The 21,400-nt window shown below is 46.8% G+C and overlaps 1 protein-coding gene across 4 annotated transcripts in view; it reads left to right on the plus strand.

Moving 5' to 3' along the window:
• USP18 (ubiquitin specific peptidase 18) overlaps positions 1-19,019 on the plus strand; it is a 63,650-nt gene extending 44,631 nt beyond the window's left edge. For 2 of the 4 annotated variants that reach the window (XM_017659897.3, XM_073222200.1), the window contains 7 exons: positions 11,569-11,648; positions 11,933-12,079; positions 12,407-12,502; positions 12,929-13,096; positions 16,465-16,596; positions 17,042-17,091; positions 18,371-19,019. In XM_017659897.3, coding sequence (XP_017515386.1) covers positions 11,569-11,648; positions 11,933-12,079; positions 12,407-12,502; positions 12,929-13,096; positions 16,465-16,596; positions 17,042-17,091; positions 18,371-18,416 — 719 coding nt within the window. In that variant the 3' untranslated portion in view covers positions 18,417-19,019. The remainder of the gene's footprint in view (positions 1-11,568; positions 11,649-11,932; positions 12,080-12,406; positions 12,503-12,928; positions 13,097-16,464; positions 16,597-17,041; positions 17,092-18,370) is intronic. The other 2 variants (XM_017659896.3, XM_017659898.3) reach the window with 2 other exon arrangements.
• The last annotated feature ends 2,381 nt before the right edge of the window (positions 19,020-21,400 follow it).

The following is a 21,400-nucleotide window of genomic DNA, read 5'->3' on the forward strand; positions in this document are numbered from 1 at the left end:
CCAATGCTTATTGGGGCCAGTGACCTACACCAGTGGAAAGCAGGAAGAACTTGCTTTTCAGCCTTTGGTAGCCGAGACTCCTTATCCGGAAAAAGCCCCTAGACCTGAAGATGCTTGGTACACAGATGGCTCCAGTCTTGGGCAGCCCCCAAAGTGGAGGGCTGTGGCTTTCTATCCTAAGACTGAGACAATATGGATGGAGGATGGAGAGGGGAAGAGCAGCCAATGGGCTGAGTTGCAGGCAGTATGGCTCGTGATCACCCAGGAGCCATCCCCCAAAGTTGTCTGCACTGACAGCTGGGTCATCTATCTGGGCTTGACCCTGTGGCTACCGACATGGTGTCATGCCAACTGGATGGTTGGTCACTGGCCCCTTTGAGAGCAAGAGCTGTGGCAATACCTATGGGCCTCTGGTCAGACTAAGACAGTTACCATATATCATGTGACTGGCCATTTGCCTTTGGCATCCCCAGGGAATGATGAAGCAGACACACTGGCCCAGGTGCACTGCCTAGAAGGAAAACCTGCCTCTGATGTGGCCCAATGGCTGCACCAGCGTTTGTTGCAAGTAGGGCAAAAAACAATGTGGGCTGTAGCCCATTGGTGGGGCTTGCCATTGACTTTTGAAGAAGTCAGCAGAGCCCAGAAGGAGTGCATTGTGTACTCTGAGAGGGATTTACACTGAGTCCCACAGCAACATGGGATAATAGTAAGGGGGCTAATACCCCTTATCAGGTGGCAAATAGACTATATTGGGCTTCTGCCCATATCAGAAGGATATTGGTATGCCAAGACGTGTGGACACAGCTACTGGACGTCATGCAGATCAGCAAACCACCAAGAGGGGCCTGGAGTGTCTCTTTGCAGCCTATGGCTGGCCGCAGGTGACTGAGTGCAATCAAGGCACCCAATTTACTGGATGTGTGTTACAAGGATGAGTGCAGCAATTAGGAATACAGTGGAAATTTCGTGTACCATTAATCCTACTGCGGCAGATATGATAGAGAGGTACAACAGTTTGTTGAAATCTGGCCTGAAGTCGACACTAATAGTCTATGGGGTTGGTCAGTTTCACCTATGGACAGTGCTACAGCATTTGAATGAGAAGCCATGTAAAGGAGCTTTGACCCCTGTGGATATGCTCACACACCTTCCTGCCTCTCCTATACAATTGTACATCCAAACCAAACAGCAACATCCTGCTGCCAGCCCTTAGTGCATTAAGCCCTGGAGATACTGTTGAATGGACCTGGCTCTGAACATTTTGACACATGGACCAACAATGGCTGGCCCTTCTGGCACCTTGTGTGAAAGGCCTGGAAGCTGGCCTCATGTGTATCCCTGGAGTAATAGCTGAATGACCCTCAAAGGTCATGGTAGTGTATCCAAAACATCCAGGAGGTAAGAGCATCTTGCAGGGAAGTTTTGTTTTATCGTTTTATCGTTATGGTGAGTGCATGTACCTCCCATAGCCCTATATATTGACCCATCTGTAACTCCCACTGGGAGGGTGGTGAAAGTCTGGTATACTAGAACAGGATGAGATCCCATTCCTGGCACTGTTTTTTTCACAAGACCACTCTCTTGCATGTATCCTACCTGATGGACAAGATTTGCCTCTGCTGGTGTCATTAAAACATGTATCTTATCGCCCGTAAGGTTATTTTCTCCTACAGTCCTTGTGGCCTGGATGTACCCCCTAGCTGCAGCTGCCGCATGATGATTGCTCTGCACCCTCAGCTACTGCCTGCCTATGGAATAGATGGGTGATGGACTTAATGTGCATAAGACTTTGAACGTAGCTGAATCCTCTGGCTTGAGGATTGTCATGATTTTATTGCTGTTGCTATTATTATGTCATTAGTCTGGTCACAATGCTCCAGTTTTCTCGTCCAGGGGCAATTGCAGAAAAAAGGGAACGAGTAGATTGTAAGGCGAGATTTCTGGAGGGGTGGCCTGTGGGTAAAATTGTAACATTTCCAGAGTATCTTGCCTGGCTTTAGTGCATTTGCATATCCTCAGGGGTGGAGAGAGCTTCATCTCCATGTCAATGGGTAAATTACCTGGGCAACTGAGGGCATGTCTGAACCTGAGAGTTTAAAGGGAGGGGCTGGCTGGCTTGCTTATTAGGAGCAGAAGAGAGAGACGGCCCTGGACTGCACTTTGTAAGCAATAAATGGGTTTAAAATTTTATTTCTCCCTTTGACTGATTTTGGTTTTTTGGAGGTATTTTGCCCCAGGGTTTCCTCTCCCTGGACTTAAAATATTATAATAACTAAAGTCTCTGTCTAGTAAGGCTAATGTCTGTGGCTTCTCAGTGACAGTTTTTACTGATGCTGTTATTGTTTGTATGGGCCATACATTTCTGTTTCATTGTGTGCCTTGTAATTTTTTGTTAAAAACTAAAAATTTTCAATAATATTATGTGGCAACAGTTGAAATCAGAGACCCCTCACAATGATGGAAGTCAGAAACCCTCACAGTGGGGTGGATGCTCTTGTCCTTGTTGCTGCTTATCCAGTGACTATCTTGGAATAATGCTGTAAAGTCTGTATTGCTTATAATGTGTAGCCACTGAAGTTTCCATTTGGTCAGGTCAGTGTCACCTAATGATTGGTCAGAAGTTCCTTTAAATGTCTTTGTAAGATCAATTCTAACTGAAATAAGCAGGCGACGAGAGGTCACAAAGGGCCAGCAGTTTATTTGAGCACAATCCCGGGCGAGGTTCACCAGTCTGAAACACAGGCTGGAGAAGTTGCGCCTAACCACATAGGCAGGAGTTTTTATAAGCACAGGGAGGGGAGGGGGGAAGTGAGCTGTGCCAGGGGTATGTGGGGAATTTTTATTGGCTCAGGGTCAGGTGATGGACAGCCAGAGGTCTCCTCCTTCCAGATGGAGGGGGTCTGCATCCAGGGTTTGTCGACACGTCATGGGACTGGAACCCCAGAAGAGCTGTCTGTTCCTTCTTTATATGGCACAGAGCTATTTGGTGCTGTTTTTGTTCCATTTGCACTGTCCTCGCTTTCCTCCCTCCAGTGCCTCCAGCCTTACATTCCAGCCTTTTGGTCGTAATGGGCGACGACTCGATCTGGCTACTTCTGGCTGACAAGGGGCATCATGGGGGGGGGGTGTTTTAAGGCTGGTTGATGGCCAGAGGAGGCTCAGTTGGGAGGGGCAGGTACTTGTGCAGCAACAGTTGATTGACCTTTATGTGTGACATTTCTGTTATGTGCTGTTGAAGGAACTTGACTGGAGAAGGTGAGGCTACTTCACTATGTAGGAGGAGGAATAGGACAAGGAGCCCATTGGAGTTGGATCCGTAGAGGTCCAACTTGTTCTGCTTGCCAACTATCGGGGGGAGGGGCTCTCTTTAGTCAGGAAATATGGTACCATGCAGGGTGTCCTGATAGTTTGGCAGCAGTGGGGGTTGTGAGGATTACAGTATATGGTCCTGTCCAGCAAGGCTGGAGCGATCGAGGTTGGAGTTCTTTTAGAAGTACCTCATCTCCTGGCTGAAGGATTGCTGCATCCTCTGGGTTGTTGGATGACGTATGTTGGGGTAGGAGCTGGTCCGCGTGTTCTCTGAGAAGATGTCTCAACAGTAAAAAGTAAGGAAGGTAGGAGGCCAAAGGAGGAGATGTAGTGGGCAGGCCTGTGCTCAGTAAGAAGGGCCTGCCATACATTAGCTCAAATGTGCTTAGTTTAGCCAGTCCCCGGGGGGCAGCACGCAGCCAAGCAAGAGTGATGGGGAGAAGATCGGGCCACGAGAGCTTTACCTCCAGAGACAGCTTAGTTAGTTGGTCCTTTAGGAGACCATTAGCCCTTGCGACCTTACCCGACGACTGGGGGTGATAGGGTATATGGAGGTTCCAGGTGATATTGCGAGCCTCGGCTATTAGCTGAGTGACCTGGAAGATGAAGGCAGTCTGTTATTGGATTGGAGTGAAGTGGGGAGCCCGAAACATGGAATGATGTGTTCCACCAGCACCTGCACCACTACTGATGCAGTCTCTCAGTAGGTGGGGAAGGCCTCGATCCACCCTGAAAAGGTATCAACTAAAACTAGTAAATACTGGAGTTTTTTATGCTTAGGCATCTGGGTGAGATCGACATGCAGTCCTGTCCAGGGATCGTTCCTCTCATCTGGTGGAGGGCCATCCGGGTCTTCAGAGCACCTTGAGACGAGACGCGATGACAAGTAGTGCAGGTTTGGTGCACCTGATGTATTGCCTTGCAGAAACCGTAAGGGGCAAATATGGGGGAAAGAAACTGGTGCATGGCCTCTGGTCCAATGTGTAGGAGCTGATGAATTTTGGATATGATATCTCTGCCTTGGGCTTGGGGGAGGGCAATTTGTCCCCCGAGGTATATCCGTCCCTGATCTCCCAATGTCCCCCCTTGATGTAGAAGCAGTTGCCATTCATCATCGGGGTATTGGAGCAATAGAGAGGGGGAAAGAAACAGCACAGAGGGTTGGCTAGACCCGGATGTTAACTGTCAGGCTGTGGCATCTGCCAACGCATTACCCTTGGTTACTGGATTGTTTCTAGTCTGATGTCCTTTACAATGCATGATGACCACTTCCTTGGAGTCCTGAAGGGCTGGTAGCAGGCGGCTGATAGCCCTGCCATTGATGATCGGGGTTCCCTTAGTGGTAAGGAAGCCCCTTTCCTTCCAAATTGCAGCATGAGTGTGTGCAATTAGGAAGGCATATTTAGAGTCAGTATAAATTGTGGCCCTCTTTCCGGCTGCCAGCTGTAATGACTGGATAAGAGCCACTAATTCAGCTTTCTGGGAGGTGGTCCCAGATGGGAGTAGGTTTGCTTCTATCACTTGCAACAGAGTCCCCACTGCATAGGCTGCCTTTCGCACACCATCACTCCCCTTCACCGAGCTTCTGCCCACAAAAAAAGTCAAGTTGGTCTTTGAGGGGCACGTCTTGTAGGCCCTCTCTAGGTTTTCTAAGAGCCTCTACAATCTCTACACAGGAATGAGTGATCTGCCTGATCACTGATGGGAAGCAAGGAGGCTAGGTTAAGGGGTGGAGAGACTTGTAGGGTTACCTGTGGATGTTCAGTGAACAGAAGATGGAATTCTTGTACCCTTGAAGGACTCAAGGACGCCAGGGATTTATGACTCAAAAGATCTTGCAACCGGTGTGGGGAATACACAGTAATGAGCTGTTGGAGAGTTAATTTCAGGGCTTCTCAGGCCAGACTTCCCTCAGCTGCCAGGGCTCGGAGGCAAGGCTGCCACCCCCTGGCTGTGGTTTCTAACTTTGGAGAGAAAGGCAACAGGACTGCACCCCGACCCCACTGGTTGTACCAGCACTCTGGTGGCCACCCCTGCCTTCTCTGCTGCATATAGGGTAAAGGGCTTAGTTAAGTCAGGGAGCATCAATGGAGTGGGGGATGAGAGCAATGCATCCCGCAACTGATTGAAAGCAGAAGCCACCTTAGTGGGTGAAGTTAGCGGCCCAGTAGGAGTCTCTGTGGCAGCCGCATAAAGCAGTCTGGCTAGAAGGGCAAAATTAGGCACCCAGTGTCTGAAAAACCGCACCAGTCCTAGAAAGGATAGTATCTTGGCTCCTGAAGTAGGTGGCAAGAGAGCTTTAATCACAGTCACTTGGTTTGCTGTTAGGGCTCTAGTGGTGGGAGTTAGAGTTAGCCCGAGGTATGTAACCTGAGATAGAGACAGCAGTGCTTTGGCAGGGGATACCCTGTATCCCACGTCTGCCAGGAAATTAAGAAGGGATGTGGTGTCCAGAACCGAGGCCTCCTTTGAGGGGCTGCAAAGTAAAAGATCATCTACATATTGGAGGAGAGTACTCTTGCCCATTGAGTGTCGCGAGAGGTCCTCTGCCAGGGCCTGTCCAAAAAGATGGGGGCTATCTCTAAAACCTTGAGGTAGAACTTTCCAGCTCAATTGTCTAGACCGATGGGTGTCAGGGTCTTCCCACATGAAGGCAAATAACGGCTGCAAGTCTGAGTGGAGAGGTATAGTGAAAAAGGCATCTTTAAGGTCTAGTACAGTAAAATGAGAGGTACTGGAAGGGACTTGAGACAGAAGAGTATATGGGTTAGGCACTACTGGGTGTAAGGGAATAACAGCCTCATTAATTATTCAGAGGTCTTGAATGAAGTGATATACTCCAGAAGGCTTTTTTACTGGCAAGATGGGAGTATTGCATGGAGAGTTAGTCAGTACTAAAAGCCCCTGTGAGAGCAGTTGATTAAGAATAGGCTGTAGTCCCCTTCAGTGAGCCTGTGAAATAGGAAATTGAGGCTGAGAGGGAAGTGGGATGGATCCTTAAGGCATATTAACACTGGGGTGTGGTGGGTTGCCACTACAGGGGTGGAGATGTCCCACATGACCAGATTGACAGCAGTTCAGGAAATTGGGAGACTCAGGTCCCCGTCGTCTAACTCCCCTTCGCTGACCAAAGCAATGAGGGAGTCTTGGACTTACTGTAAGCATTTAAAAGGTGGGAGGGAAATAGAGGCTCCTAACATATGGAGCAAATCTCATCCTAACAGAGGGGTAGGACAGGAAGGCATGACTAGAAAGGAATGGGTAAACGGGATGCCTTGGAAGGTGCAGGCCACTGGGCCCGTCTCTAAAGTCTTGGAGAGGGTTCCCATGACCCCAACTATGGAGATGTTGGCAGGGTATAAAGGCCCTTTAAAGGAGGTGAGAACAGAGTAGGTAGCCCCCGTGTCCACCAAGAAGGAGATGGGCTTACCCACTACCCACAACTTGGCCCTGGGCTTGGCGAGGGTGATCGGGGTGTCTGAGTCCAGGCATCTTCAATCTTAGAGGATGCCCAGCAGGTCTGAAGGGTAGTCTTTCAAGGGTGTCCACCCCCCGTGGGGCTCTGCCGCCGAAGGAGGACTACCCCCTAGTGGACAGTCTACTTTCCAGTGACCTTGCTTACTGCAGCTGGGGCAGTTTGATCGGTCTGCATGGGTTGGGGCACTTCCATGCCCAGTGCCCTTCTTCACCGCACTGTAAGCAAGGGCCCAGAGGTTTGAGTTGATCTTCAGGGACACCCCAACAATCTCCACGAGCTGGCTGCAGAGCAGCTGTTATGGCGCGAATCCGTTCTGCCATTTGGCAGCTGACCTCCTCTCACTCTCATCCTCTTGGGCATGAAAAACTTTGAATGCCATATCTACTAGGTCTCCTAAAAGGGTTTGGGGACCATCCTCAGCCTTTTTAAGCTTGCACCTGATGTCAGGAGCTGACTGAGTTATAAAATGCATGGCCAGGAGAGAGGAACCTAACTCTGAGGCCGGGTCAATTTTAGTAAAAGCTCCTAGGGTTTCTTTTAGGCGCTTGAGGAATTCTGACGGGTTTTCATCAGGCTTCTGGGTAATTTCTCTAAACTTATCATAATTGATGGCCTTTTGGGCGGTTGAGTTCATACCCACTAACAAGTAGTGAACCATGCGATCCCAGCATGCTTCACCCTCAGGAGAATTGTTATCCCACAGGGGTTCTTGTAGAGGAATAGCTTCTCTGCCTATAGGTGCCCATTCATCTGTGGCTGGGTCTCAGTGGCACAGTGCTGTGCCACTGCCATGACATGGTCATATTCTTCCGGGGTTAGAGTGGAATGGAGGACTACATGTACATCGTGCCAGGTGAGCTTGTAAGCTCGAGTGAGATATTTAAACTGTTTAGTGAACATTACAGGGTTGGAGGAAGAGGACCCCAATTGCTGTTCCACTTGGGACAAGTCTGCTAGGGAAAAGGGAACACGAACCTACACTACCCCTTCAGCTCCCACCACCTCCCTCAGAGGAGCCATCACATGAGCTTGAGACCACTGTGACTTAGAGCGGGTTATGGGAGGGCTAGACCACTTGGGCATCAGCTGCAGTGAGTAGGACAGCAGTGGGTTTGAAGGAGGGGATGGAGGAGGTGACACTGGCAGTCGGGGATACAGCTTGGGAATCGATGTGGAACTTGAAGGCTGGGGACTAGGATATGGGGGAGTTTTATCCATTTTTTTCTGAGGTGGAGTCTGTACCTGTGGAGCAAGGTGGCAGTGTGACCAGAAGAGAAGGGGAACAAGATGGTGGAGAGATTGGAAGAGAAGGGGAACAAGGTGGTGGAGAGACCAGAAGAGAAGGGGAACAAGGTGGTGGAGAGACCGGAAGAGAAGGGGAACAAGATGGAGGAGGGATGGGCAGGGGGTTGAGGACATGAACATCGAGGAAGGGAGCTGGCCCCTGCGGTGGGCCTGGAGGAGCAGGAAGGGGGTAGCCGAGATCCTCCGCCGAGTCTGTCAGAGAAGAGCCTCCCAGTAATAGGAGTGGTAGAGGTCGGCGGTCCTTGGCAGAGGCCTGGGCCAACAAAACTTGGGAAGGAGTACACTTAACACACAGATCTGGGTGGGTGTGAAAAGTCCAAAAAGCATGCACATATGGGATTTCACCCCACTTTCCACTCCGGTGGCAATAATTAGTCAAGTTGGTGAGGAGGCCAAAATCGAAAGTTCCCTCAGGGGGCCAGCGAGATTGATTGTTCAAGGGATACTGAGGCCAGCCCTGAGAGCAAAGAAAGACTAGCTTCCGTTTGCGAACTTCCCAGGACAAACATAGAGTAGCCAAATTAGAAATGAGACACTGCAGCAGGGTCTGAGCCTCTGCTTTTGAGGGCTGGTTCCCCATGTCTGCGCCACTCCCCAACTAATCCCGCTGAGAGGAGCGCCCAGTGTCCCAAGCACGCCAAGTCAGGGGAGACAGTCTGGGAGCCTGGGTGAGGGACATCTCCCACACCACAGGGCCAGGGGCGGGCTGGATGCCCACAGTGGATGGGTCGAATGCCCAGGGGCTGGATGCCCCACCTGGACATAGCTACGATTTTGGATGGACCAGGTGAAATGGAGTTAGGAAGGGAAACAGACTGGGGGAAACTGAGGGACTCACTGGAAAATAGTCCACGCAGCAGAGAGCAGGCAGAGGGGCAGGGCTGCCGATGGCCAGTTGGGGCCCCGCACTCACGTACCTTCCTGGGATTTTTCGGCACCAAATGTAAGATAAATTCTAACTGAAATAAGCAGGTGACAAGAGGCAACAAAGGGCCAGGCAGCTTATTTGAGTGCAATCCCAGGCGAGGTTCACCAGTCTGAAACACAGGCTGGAGAAGTTGCCCCTAACCACTAGGCAGGAGTTTTTATAAGCACAGGGAGGGGAGGGGGCAGTGGGCTATGCCAGGGGTATGTGGGGAATTTTTATTGGCTCAGGGTCGGGTGATAGACAGCCAGAGGTCTCCTCCTTCTGGATGGAGGGGGCTGCATCCGGGGTTTGTCAGCAGGTCATGGGACTGGAATCCCGGAAGAGCTGTCTGTTCCTTCTTTATATGGCACAGAGCTATTTGGTGCTTTGTTCCATTTGCATTGTCCTTGCTTTCCTCCCTCCAGTGCCTCCAGCCTTACAGTCTTGAACAATATGTCTTCTGTTCTTTCCTGAGGGGCCCTGTGTGTCTTTTGGGGCACATTTTCAAATGCAGGCAGTATATGACACTTTTAGCCTTCATTTCTTGCTTGCACAGGGACTCAGAGTTAGCCAGATGTGAGAGATTGGGGCCCCCTCAGGTCACCAGGAATGTGTGAGAGCTTTTAAAAGTCCTCTGTGGACATCTTATTCCCCAGATCCTTCTTTTAAGTTTTGAGAGGCTCTTTTTTTTTGCCCCAACTTGTATTGCAGCCTTAGGTAACTGCAGTATTAATCATCATTGATTGTTTTCCACAAATGCCCTGAGGGTCAGGCTTTAAGCTCTGAGTCTGGTCAAATAATGACAACCTCCTTCAAATGAGGCTTTTCCACAGAGCTGCAGGAAACCAATGAAAGTGTCCTTGGGATAGGACCCTGTGGGGCGGGACCCTGTAAGGCAGACCCTGTGGGGTTGGACCCTGTAAGGCGGGACCCTGTGGGGCGGGACCCTGTTGGGTGGGACCCTGTGGGGCGGGACCCTGTAAGGAGGGACCCTGTGAGGCATTCCGGTCCTCATCTGCCACCTCTGGTGATTGCAGGGTTTCTGGTCTTCAGGGTTATCATAGAGCTGGGAGAAGGAAGTGGGACTAGGCCAAGTGGAAAAAGTCTCCAACTCTGCACTTAATTAGGTTTTAGTTTTTCTGGATTAAACATTCCTAAGACTTTTGTAAATTTTTGGTTAATTTCTGGAGTTCTGAAAAAAATTAGTTTTGACAATTTTGCCATGATTTTCATCACTTTTATGGAGGAGTAGATTATTATAGAGACTTTACCATCCCAGTTGTATTCTCACCTTCCTTCAGCTTTTCATAGCAGTTTGTACACCTTAGAGAATTGTTCTTACTCTTCTTTGAATTATGATTGCATGGACACTTGTCTGCCACTAGAATATAGGTTTCTTGGGGCAGTAACTTCACTGGCATGTGCAACACCTTGCACATGGTGGGTGTCGGTAAATCATGTGTTGGGCAAGTATCCCTGTGTTTTTCAGATGAACCAGGACTCTTGGCTCCGGCATGGTCAGATGAGGCACACTGCCTTTCCATGCAAGGTGGGCCAGCCTCCTCCGTGTCCAGGGTCGGCTCTGTGGCAGACGGCCTTCTGGAAATAAAGCCTTGGAGATAGCATCAGTTCAACCCTGCTACTGTCCTGTTTAAGTTTTAGGGTTATTTCCTTAGAATATCCCTTCAACTAGTGCATAATGCTCACCTGTTATGTGCCAGGTATTGTGCTGGTGCTGTAGATACAGGAGTAAGACTGATAGAATCTTTGTCTCCATGGAGCTTACTGCATTGTGGAGGAGAGACAGGACAGAACAAAACTAAACCAAAACAAAACAAAACAAATTAAACACCAAAAACATGAAATACAAATTATGGTAAGTGTCATGATGGAAATAAAATGGTGTGGAGATAGCAGATATGAATATTTAGTACAATTACAATTACCTCCTTTTCTTGTGATGTCTCTTTTGTAAAATATCTCTCGTGGTTTTCATTTTATCTTCTGACATTTCCTTTGAATAACACAATTTCATTTATATCTGTACACCACATTTCTAGCCTTGCATTTACTTATATCTGTAGAATTCTTTGCTTTATTCCTGGCTCTTCTTAGCCAGCACCCTCTGCCACTGAGATGTGATCCTTTCCCTTCTTGTTCTCCTAGGTAAAGAAAATACAGAAAGGCACAGAGAAGGTGGCCTTAGGTCCAGTCAGACTACTAGCTTGGCACAGACATAGGAAAGAATCAGCTCTTAACAGTTCATTTTAGTTGACTGGGTCCCCAGGGGAGGCCAGTAGGGCTGGGAGCCAAGCCAGAGGACAGCAAACTTGTGTGACTCAGTGGACTGGATTCTAAGTTTTAGGGGGAGTTCTCAAAAATCAATAGCAAGTTTATTTTTCATTTTTAACACCTAACATCTTGTGGAAAACATAACCTGAAAAGCGGGGAAGTCTAGGAAAGACAGCATGACGAGAACTCGTGTGCATGTGCTAACTAGGGCACAAGGACTAAGGAGTATTCCTGGTGACCTCGCTAATTGGGCTGTTTCTCTCTCTTTGGCCAGTGTTCATCCAGTATGATGCTGCTCAACTCTACCTCATAGTCTGGAACCTAATCAAGGATCAGATCCCTGATGGGGACTTGGTAAGGCCTGAACTGGAGAACTCAGAGGGTCAAGGTGCTGCTCATATAATTTGTCAGCCGTAGTTAGTGTGATATGTAGATAGTATTAAAAGAGAAAATGCACATAAAATGCTTACCGCAATTTCATAATATTAGTACTGTTAGTATTTTACACCTTTTTGAGTAGAGCCAAGAGCACAGTGTCTGCCATTTCTGGAAATTCTGGGTGGTGGCTCTGGGAATTGGCCTGACTGGAGAGTTTATGGCTTTGTGCCCTTCCTTCCTGCCTCTTCTGTCTCTTGCAGGCAGAGAGGCTGCAGGCCCTGTACACAATCCGGATGACAGAGTCCTTGCTTTGCCTTGAATGTACTGAGGAGAGCAGCAGAAACACTAGCATGCTGACCCTTCCCCTTCCTGTTTTTGATTTGGACTCAAAGCCCCTGAAAACACTGGTAAGGAGTTTCTAATGGTGAATTTGCTGTTCCACACAACCCTATTTTGCCAGTGCTCCTTTGCTTCTTCAATCCACCCTTGGCTTTAAAAAAAACATTTCTATTTCCTTTGCATGGCTTTAAGTTCTTTGATTTGGTGAAAAAAATGTCCCTTTGTCTTTCCTTCCAGTCAGTAGGTGCTTCTTGTAGCCTTGCCATGTGCAGTGCACTGGATCAGAAGTTGAGGGGCAGGGGAGAGTGCCAGAAAGGAAGCTGGCCTCCACTGCAGGGTGGGGGTGCCCTCTAGATGGGAAAGGCTGACTCTGCCTTGTCCTTCTCCTGAGACAGGAGGATGCCCTCCGCTGCTTCTTCCAGCCCCGGGAACTACTGAGCAACAGCAGGTGCTTCTGTGAGAGGTGTGGGAGGAAGACTTGCAGGAAGCAGGTACTACCCCTGACACTGGGAGCTTCCCTGTCTGGGGTGGCCCCAGAGAATCCCAGCAGTCCTCACAGAGCCCTCGAGAGGGTTGAGGGAGGAGATCCGAGTCAGGCTAGTCCCTGGGGTCCTGCGGCTTCAGATTTATAGAGCTTGGATGTGTTCCTCAGATGACTGAGAACTTTTGAGGACAGGAGAAGGTCCAAGAGCTGCAGGTAGTCATTCCCTTGAGGCCAGAGAGCACCCTAGAGCAGACTGTGTGCTTGCCCCAGAGCTTCAGGAGAACTCAGTGGAGCCGGCACATGTGGGCCCTGGGCTCTGTCCTCTCAGTCCAGTTCCTCTCTTGGGGAAGAACATACATCAGCCCTGGTATTTCTCTGATCCGCGCCTTTCAGTGCCTTCGAGTTTCATCCCCACAGTGATTTGCTTCTTCAGGTCTTAAAGCTCACCCATTTGCCCCAGACCTTGACCATCCACCTCATGAGGTTCGCTACCAGGAATTTGCAGACAGAAAAAATCTGCCACTCACTCTGCTTTCCCCAGAGCTTGGATTTGAACCAGGTCCTTCTGACTGAACATGGCGTCTTCAGTGCTGAGGGACAGGTGAGGCGCCCCCTCACCTCCCTTCCATCCTCTGTTCAGACTCAGACACCACATCCACCCATTTTGCTTCCCCTTCTCTTAAGCTGCTTGAAGCCACCCACTCAGCAGAGAGGGCATTTTTGGGTGTCTCATCTGTGGCATTCTCTAATCTCAGAAATCATGTCTTCTGCCGGCTATTCTCAGGATACACAAAGGGAAGATAGCTCACCAGGAGCCTAGGGTAATTCATAGAAACATTCATATTTTCAAGAAATGCTTAATTTAAAAACAGTATTTTAATTATGGAAACCTGTGTGTCCTCAAATGACACTCGTGGTTGTTCCCCCACACTGCCACCCCACCACTTGCTCTTTCTAGATGCTTTTTTTTGACATCCAAAAGACATAATTTCTAAATATTGGTGTTGTACTCATATACCATAACACTGAGGGAAGGAACCCATAATTCAGGACCTTCCTTTTACATAATATGTGCAATACTTGCATACACATAGGTAAACACAACACATTGGGTTCTAAATACAGTGCCAAGGTAACTTTCTTAAAACCACTTATGCCCACTTTGAGGATAATAAGAAAGTAGCGAGTTCATTGGCCCAGATTTAATCAGAGTAAAGTTGAATTCAGTTGTCCTGAGCTGATAACATACTGGGATTCCGAGGAGAAAAATGACGTAAGTATCCTTTCTCTGTAGATTTGAAATGCTGCATTTAGCAAATTCTGTATTCATATGTATATACATATATGTTCATTTTTGTACTGTCTCTTTTATTTCTCTGGTCTGTTCACTATTTGTGCTCTGGAACTATGGTACTTTAAAGACCAAGACCTGCTGATATGTTATAATAGCTCCTGTTGTAGCCTGGTTCTTTACCCCTTCAGGGTGCGTTCACTGCATGGGGTTCTCGTGGACTCCCCTCTAGTCTTCCTTATTTGTACCTGCACAGTATGAAGTATATATGAAATTTTTTTCCACTTAAGAAGACTTTGTTATGGAAAATCTTGGGTATATACCAAACTAGTGAGGAATTGCCGATGAAGCAGTGTAAGCAGTGTAAGCAGTTATTAAAACTCATAGCCAGTGCTGCTTTACCTACATCCCCATACTCTTTCTCCCACCCTCTACTGGATTATTTTAAAGCTAATCCCAGAAACGTACCATTTCATCTGAAGTACTTCATTATGTCTCTAAACAATAAGCACTCTTTTATAAATAAAACCAATTCCATCTCTTACTTTCTTAATATTATCTAATGTCCAGTCAGTATGCAGATTTCCCTGACTGTCCTCTGAGTCATCTGTTTTGTTTGAATCCGGATCCAAACAAGGCACACACTTCATCAGCGTCAGTCTGTTCCTCCTCCATTTTCCCGTCCCCTCCCCATACCCCCTCCCTCCATCTCTACATTTCTTTCTTCTTTTAGGTTAAGCATCTTGTTTCCCCTCCTTTTCTTTACCTTGCAATTTATTTGTTTGAAGGGTTTTAAAAAATATGTATCCAGATTTGTCTGGGTGTTGTTATTTATCATTTTCTTATATCCCTTGTATTTCTTGTAAACTGATAGATTTTGATATTGCTCTGCATTTAAAAAATCCAGTATAAAGTCCCCAAATGAAAACAGAAAAGTTGGGCCCTCCCTTTTAGGTGACTTGCACTACCCTCACCTCTGTCCCCCTTCACTAGTCCTATTTCAAAGTCTCAGGTAAATGACATTATTTGGCTGCGTTGAGAAAAAATAAAGCATTCCTGACTAATGTGAAGGTCCTGCTCGCAGTCAGTCAGAGCTCTGTCTCTCCTGCCACTCTTTCTTTTTTTGCAGAGAATTACCTCTTCTCTTGACTTTCTAAGATGTGTGGGTGCAGAACGACTGCCGCCCAGTAAATAGGTGCTTTTGGTCTTTCCCTTGCTTGATTGCTTTGTGATATTCTGTGTTATTGATCTCATTCTCCTTCCAAATCTGTCTACTCTAGGGTTCCCTCCTAGGGTTTCTTTCTCCATTGCTGGATCCTTTCCTGCCCATCCTTTTATTGATATTTAATTTGATTCCAGTCCTTCTCCCCATTTTTTGAATGTCATCTACTTAATTCTCATGGTTTCAATGATTATTTCAAACTTAAGACTTGCAAATCTGTATCTCCTGTCCATGTCTTACTCTTGAGTTCCAAATGACTATATTCACACAGTCCCTAAATCCATTGTCTTCATTCCCAAACAATTTTACTCCATATTTAACTTTATAATACCAATCAATATTTCCCCAATTTTGAAGCCAGAAATCTGGACTGATCCTTACAGTGCCTCCTACTTATCCCCCACCCCACACCCAATCATGTACAAAGTACCTTTCTTTACTTTCCAGTTTTGCACAAATCTGTTCTTCCTCTGTGCCCTCACTCTCACTTCTTCACCACAGGTCACAGCTTGGGCTTCCAAGCCAGTCAGGCCCGGGTTGAAAGCCCCACTCTTCTCTTTGTAAGCCCTGATCCGTGGGTGAATCACTTTACCTCCCGGAGCTTAGATCCCACCTCTGTAAAATAGGATTTATACTAACACTCAGTTTATATGACTGTAGTGAGTATTAAACGAAATTATTCATGTAAAGACTCAGCTAAATGCATAGTGAATGCTAAAAGTTATGATAAAACAATAATAATTATGTTAACAATGATGACCATTTTAGTGACTGCTACTGTTAGTAATTATTCAGGCTGTCACCATTTCTTCCGTGCACCACTGTGGTGCCCTAATTTATCTCCTTGGCTTCTGTCTCACTTGAACTCTCAATCCATTTTTCTAACCACATTATTTCCGTGTGTTTCTCAAACACAAATCTGGTGATGATGTTTCTCTGCTTAAGACCTTCCGATGGCTCCCAATCACTCCCAGGATAAAGTTCTGATTTTTGCCTTGACCTCTGTGGCCTGTACTCCTATGACGTCCCTGCACCCTTCCTGAGTTCCATTTCCTTGGTGTGTTTTGCTCTGTGGTGCTGCCAAGCCTTTGCAGTCTCGGGGTCCACATTCATTATTGCCTCTTCCCATAACTTGTCTGCCAGTCTTGTTCATCCTTGAAGATCAGTCCAAGCACATCATCCTGGGGAGCTTCCTCAGCCCCTCAACCTTTCCTCAGTTGGTTGTTCCCTCCTTTCTGGAGCAAACGTTGGGTCTTCCTAAATTTACCTGTAAATATATCTGGTTAAAACATAGCCTGATAATTCTGGTTTAGTTAGCTGTGAGAATCTTGAGGTCAGGGACCATTTTCTAATTTCCTTGAAGTGCTCAGTGCCCACTCAGAGTAGGCACTGAGTGAATGTGTGGTGAAACGATGAGGGGTGATGGGTGACTCATTTGTGCCTTGTGTCATTCCAGCTTGGAGGACAGTATGAACTGTTTGCTGTGATTGCCCACGTGGGGATAGCTGACTTTGGTCATTACTGTGCCTATATCCAGAATTCTGTGGATGGAAAGTGGTTCTGCTTCAATGACTCCAATGTTTGTTGGGTGAGGAACATCATCCAAAATCGCCTCTTCCCTGAATTAGACACTCAAATAAAACTCTGAGCTCAGGACAAGATGGGCCAAGACACACTGTGGTCCTGTTCTCTGTGGGAGGCTTTTATATGTTGAAAACCTTTTTCTTCATGAAGTACCCATCTGGTTTACAGCTAAGAGTCCACTGAGCTCAGTGCCTAGGCTTTTAGTGTTCTGAACTCCAGTGTTCTGTGGGAAACTTAAGGAAGCAAGAAGAGTTAGAAATGTGGAAGTTAGAACTCTGCACTAAGCATAACCAAGTTTAACCAGAGGGACAAGGACACTAAAAGAGATGTCATATACACAGCATCCTATCAGGTGCTGGGGGTGGGTTTGTCTGAATGAGTTGGGGAGGGCCAGTTTTAGCACCCTGCACTCTCTGGATGTTTCACTTCATCTGTTTGTGTACTTCTAGGTATCCTGGGAAGACATCCAATGTACCTATGGAAATAATAACTACCGCTGGTAAGAGAAGTACTTGCATGATGGGGACCCAGTCTGCTCGCCTAGTGTTCTTGTTCCTTTAGGAGAGTCTTGTGTACTCAGCTGCCTCTTACACTGGGATGACTCCCCACTGGTTAATTGCTCAGCCTCATCTTTCAGTACCCATCCTGCTGTGCATGCTTTTCTCGCAGTTTAGACTCCAGCAGTACTAACGTGTAAGTGGCTCCCCCAACCTCACCTCTTCGGTCGTCCTGCCGTGGCTGTGCACCTGTAGTTCCTGGCCTGTAGTGCTCTATCCTAGGTCATTGTGAGGGCAAACTCCCTCTTGTGCTTCAGGACCCCTGCTCATGGCCTTTTATTGCTCTTCAAAGCCTTCACTGGTTCATCCAGGCAGATTTGTGGAGGCTGTGAAAGTTTTCACTGCATTTTGAGCATATCTCCTTTACAGCAAGGTTCACACTGCTTTGTAATTGCTTACATGACTTTTTTTCCACATTAGACCATGAACTCTTCGGGGGCAAGGATCACTCCCTTCCTTCCTTTGGCACACTGGCTTGCGTTTAGGAAATAGCAATACATGTATTTTTAAAAGTCAGTAACTACAGAGGGGAAGCTGGAAAAGTTAAAGCAGAGAGACTTTGTAAGTTTTTCCACCTGAGTTTCTGGATTGGGGTGACAATGTATAACAAAGGTGATGTTAGAGATGATTTCAGCTGCAGAAGTCGGCCTATTTGAAAAAGAGTGAATTCAGTGAAATTTGAGTTTGAAATCCTCCTCTGACCTTCCACTGTTTGTCCTTCTCTCTCTGTTCTAAGCATCTGCTTGAGATGTCCACTTGGTGTCATTTCTGGCTGTTAGTGATCCCCCATAGTTTAGATCAGACTTTGGAAAATGTTCCCTATAAAGGGCCAGAGAGTAACTGTGTTAGGCTGGGCCTAAATGTGGGCCACACAGGCTCTGTTGTGGCTGCTCAGCACTTCCCTCGTAGGACAAAAGCAGCCACAGACAGTACATGAGTGAGTGCATGTGGCTGTGCTCCAGTTCACTTTCCCTGTGGAAGCAGGTGTGGATCTGGCTCTTGGGCGCATCGTCTGTCAGCCCCTGACCCAGATGTTACTGAGCAGCTGCTTAGTGGCTATTCCCCTCGTCACTCTTTTTGTTCCCCTGAGGTGATAGTTAGATGAAGAGTTGACCCAATGACCTGGAAAGTCTGCTGATGCTTGTCCTGTCTTCAACTAATACTGTATCAGTTAATTGTGAGTGTTTCATTTCTGTTATACTGTTGCATTTTTCTTTCTAGGCGGGAAACTGCATATCTTCTGGTTTACATGAAGACTGAGTGCTAATGGATGTTTCCTAAACCTTCAGAGACTGGCAGAGTATCATTTTCCCCTTTTACTCCTGGATCTGCTGACTCTTCTAAGAGGTTTTGCAATAAGGAGTAGCACTATTTTTGAATTGTAGAATTAAACTTTATTCATACTCATGGATGATTATCAAAATATTTAACAGTGACCCCGCACAGGTCTTGGTCAGTGAGAATGGACACTTCCTGCAGTGGGCCCTGGCCACATGGCTGGAGTGGGGTCCTGAGGCTCACTGCTGTGGAAAGCACTGACCATTTATTTGGGAGGTTGTGGGAGTCAGGTGCGCCCAGGGGAGGAGAGGCTAGGCCAGCAATAGTACTGGGAGGCCTTCAGGTGGCAAGGAGCAGCGCTAGGGAAGTATTTCGATATTTTACAACCAGAGGTGAGTGTACTGGCTTGTACTGGTGGGATATCTGCCAGTTTCTGTTTCTTAATTCTAAAAATTGTAGAGCTGGTATTCCATGAAACTCAAGTGTTTTATATCATCATTCTTTTCTTTGATAAATGTGTATTGGTCACTTTACCCTCCCTAAGATAGTGTGCTAGGCACAATAACGAATAAAGTTCTTTCTCTCAAAAAGAGTTTGCACTTTAATGGAGGGTAATTAAAATATATAAGGTGTTGAGAGTTTTTGCTACAGATATTCATAAAGTGACACACTTCGGTTGTGGGGTTCTGGGAGAAGACGTTAGGCTGTAAAGGGGGTTAGGCTGGAGGATGGTTCCTTTGCAGGGAGTGCATACACAATGGCATGGTTGCAGAAGTCAAGGCTCAGTGTTCAAAGATCACCCACAAACCTGGCTCTGCTCTACCAGAGAAGAAAGTGGTGACTGATAGGGATGGAGGTGAGGTGAGGCTCTGAATGTAGAGGGTGTTGAACTACTAAGCTTGGATTTAATTTTGCTATTTCTCTTGTCCCTCTTTCCTTTAGCTTTGGTAGATTGATAAGACCGCTCTTGGACTTCAGGGTACATGTAACAGAGTGGCCTTTGACCTCCTTTGAACAGAGAATATGGAGGCCTCTCTGATATTGGGAGAGTCCTTTATGTAGCTGGGCTTGGTTCATTTTAGTTCTATGTTGGTATTTTTGGGCTGAATTTCCAGCTGGTGGTAAAATATTACCTTGCTGTGTTCATTTTGCATGTATCTCTTCTGGGCCCCTTGAAGAGAGCTGGCTGGATGCAAGGATTCTTGAGTCTCTGGTCAAACACTATTACTGTGTCATCCTTTACTCTTCAAGAGCATCCTGTTATTTTGATTACACTCAGTGGAAATGGTGTCATGGGAATACTTTAATAGTGGGGGAGCCAGAGTCTGCAGCCAGATAAGGACACCTTGGAAAGGAGGGGTAGAAGAAGGAACAAGATGGTCCTGTTGGAACAAGGGGCTTAGAGAAGACAAGAAGATAAGTGATTAAAAGCACAGGCAGAGGAATTATCTTGGAAGAGAGAAGAGGAAGGAATAGAAACAAGGTGCAGAAGGCGGGACAGGGAACACAGAGATTCTCAGTTAAAGAGGAAGGGTAGTAATAGATACTTTTTAATGTACTGGATGGAAGGAGAAGGAAAAATCATCTGAGTTTCTAGAAGAAGCTGGTTTCTAGCTATTTTTTTCTTTAAAGTGCTCACATATTCACCCATATATCCAATTGTCAAAAAAAAACCCATTGGAAGTCCTCAATGGTGCTTGATGGACAGGCCTGGTGGGAATACATCTGTGTTTGTTTTGAGGAGTTTGGAGTCTGCTGCTACTGTCCACGGCCTCAGACCTCTTCACTTACACCCAATACTTCATCCCCTTGGCTTTCTTCTTAAAAAGACTGCTTTAAAGAATGGGACAGAGAGAATAGTGCAAGCCATTTGTGTTATTCTGATCATATCACAGTCATAACTAGTAAAATATTCTCTGGGAAAGTGACCAGGTATTTTCTGACACCATTTCACTGGACCTATTTTCTTTGATACTGCTTGAAAAATCAGTATTTATTACCACCAGGTAGGTTCTGTATGTCCTAAGGAGGCTGTACAGTTCACATTGTAGTTGCATGTTGTTTGTGCCACAGTAAAACGGCCTGAATGAAGTCTGCCCTGTACAGCTCTCTTCATTCACGGCAGACGCTCACATGTGTGGACACTTAGCCTGAGGCCTGTTGAGGCAGCCTGGCTGACTGAGAACTGCTTCCATGCAATGAGTAAACTGGCTTCAAAGGGGTCTTTTTTTTTCTTTCTCTTGCCTGGCTGCTTGAGAGAGGCCCAGAGTAAACTGTTCATTATAAGCAGGTCCCCCGTACCACAAGCTGAACTCTGGGAACTAGGTGCACATTGGTTGGGGGGCCCCAAATGACATGTCAGCAAAAGGTGTGTGCAAGCTTCTCCACAGCCGGGCAGGGGCTGGACACTAAGCCTCAGAGCTGCGGTCCTGCAGAGAAGGCTCTGAGGCTGTCTCAGTCCCAGTGATTTGCTTCTCAGACATATCCAGTTTGACAGCTAAACATTGCTGTGGCAAGGTGAGCTTCTTATATATACTTATACTCCCAGACAGAAGGATACTGTGAAGAGGTCTTCTTCCCAGCCTCAGGGGAAGAGGCAGGGCAAGTTGCTTTCTGCACAACAATGCTGTCTGCACAGCTAACATTACTCCAGGTCACTTATTAATACACTTAATTGGAAGCACAAAACCTTAGCTTTAATATCAGCTTCACTGTGGCAACAACCACTTTTATTATTTTAATCTTACAATTCTTGAATTTGCAGTAACACTTTTTTAAGTATATGTATTCACTCTATTAGCCTCTACCTACATGACAACACATAATGACCCAGCAAACTCACTCCTACCACATAGTGAATCCAAGGCCCTGACCCTTAACTAGCACTATCTGCTCTTTTAATAATATCCAGACTTTCAATATGGTTTCATTTTAATTCCTCAAATCTACTATCTTTAGGACTGATAGATTTTT

This window comes from Manis javanica, chromosome 15 (genome assembly GCF_040802235.1).
Source record: "Manis javanica isolate MJ-LG chromosome 15, MJ_LKY, whole genome shotgun sequence".
Lineage (NCBI taxonomy): Eukaryota > Metazoa > Chordata > Mammalia > Pholidota > Manidae > Manis > Manis javanica.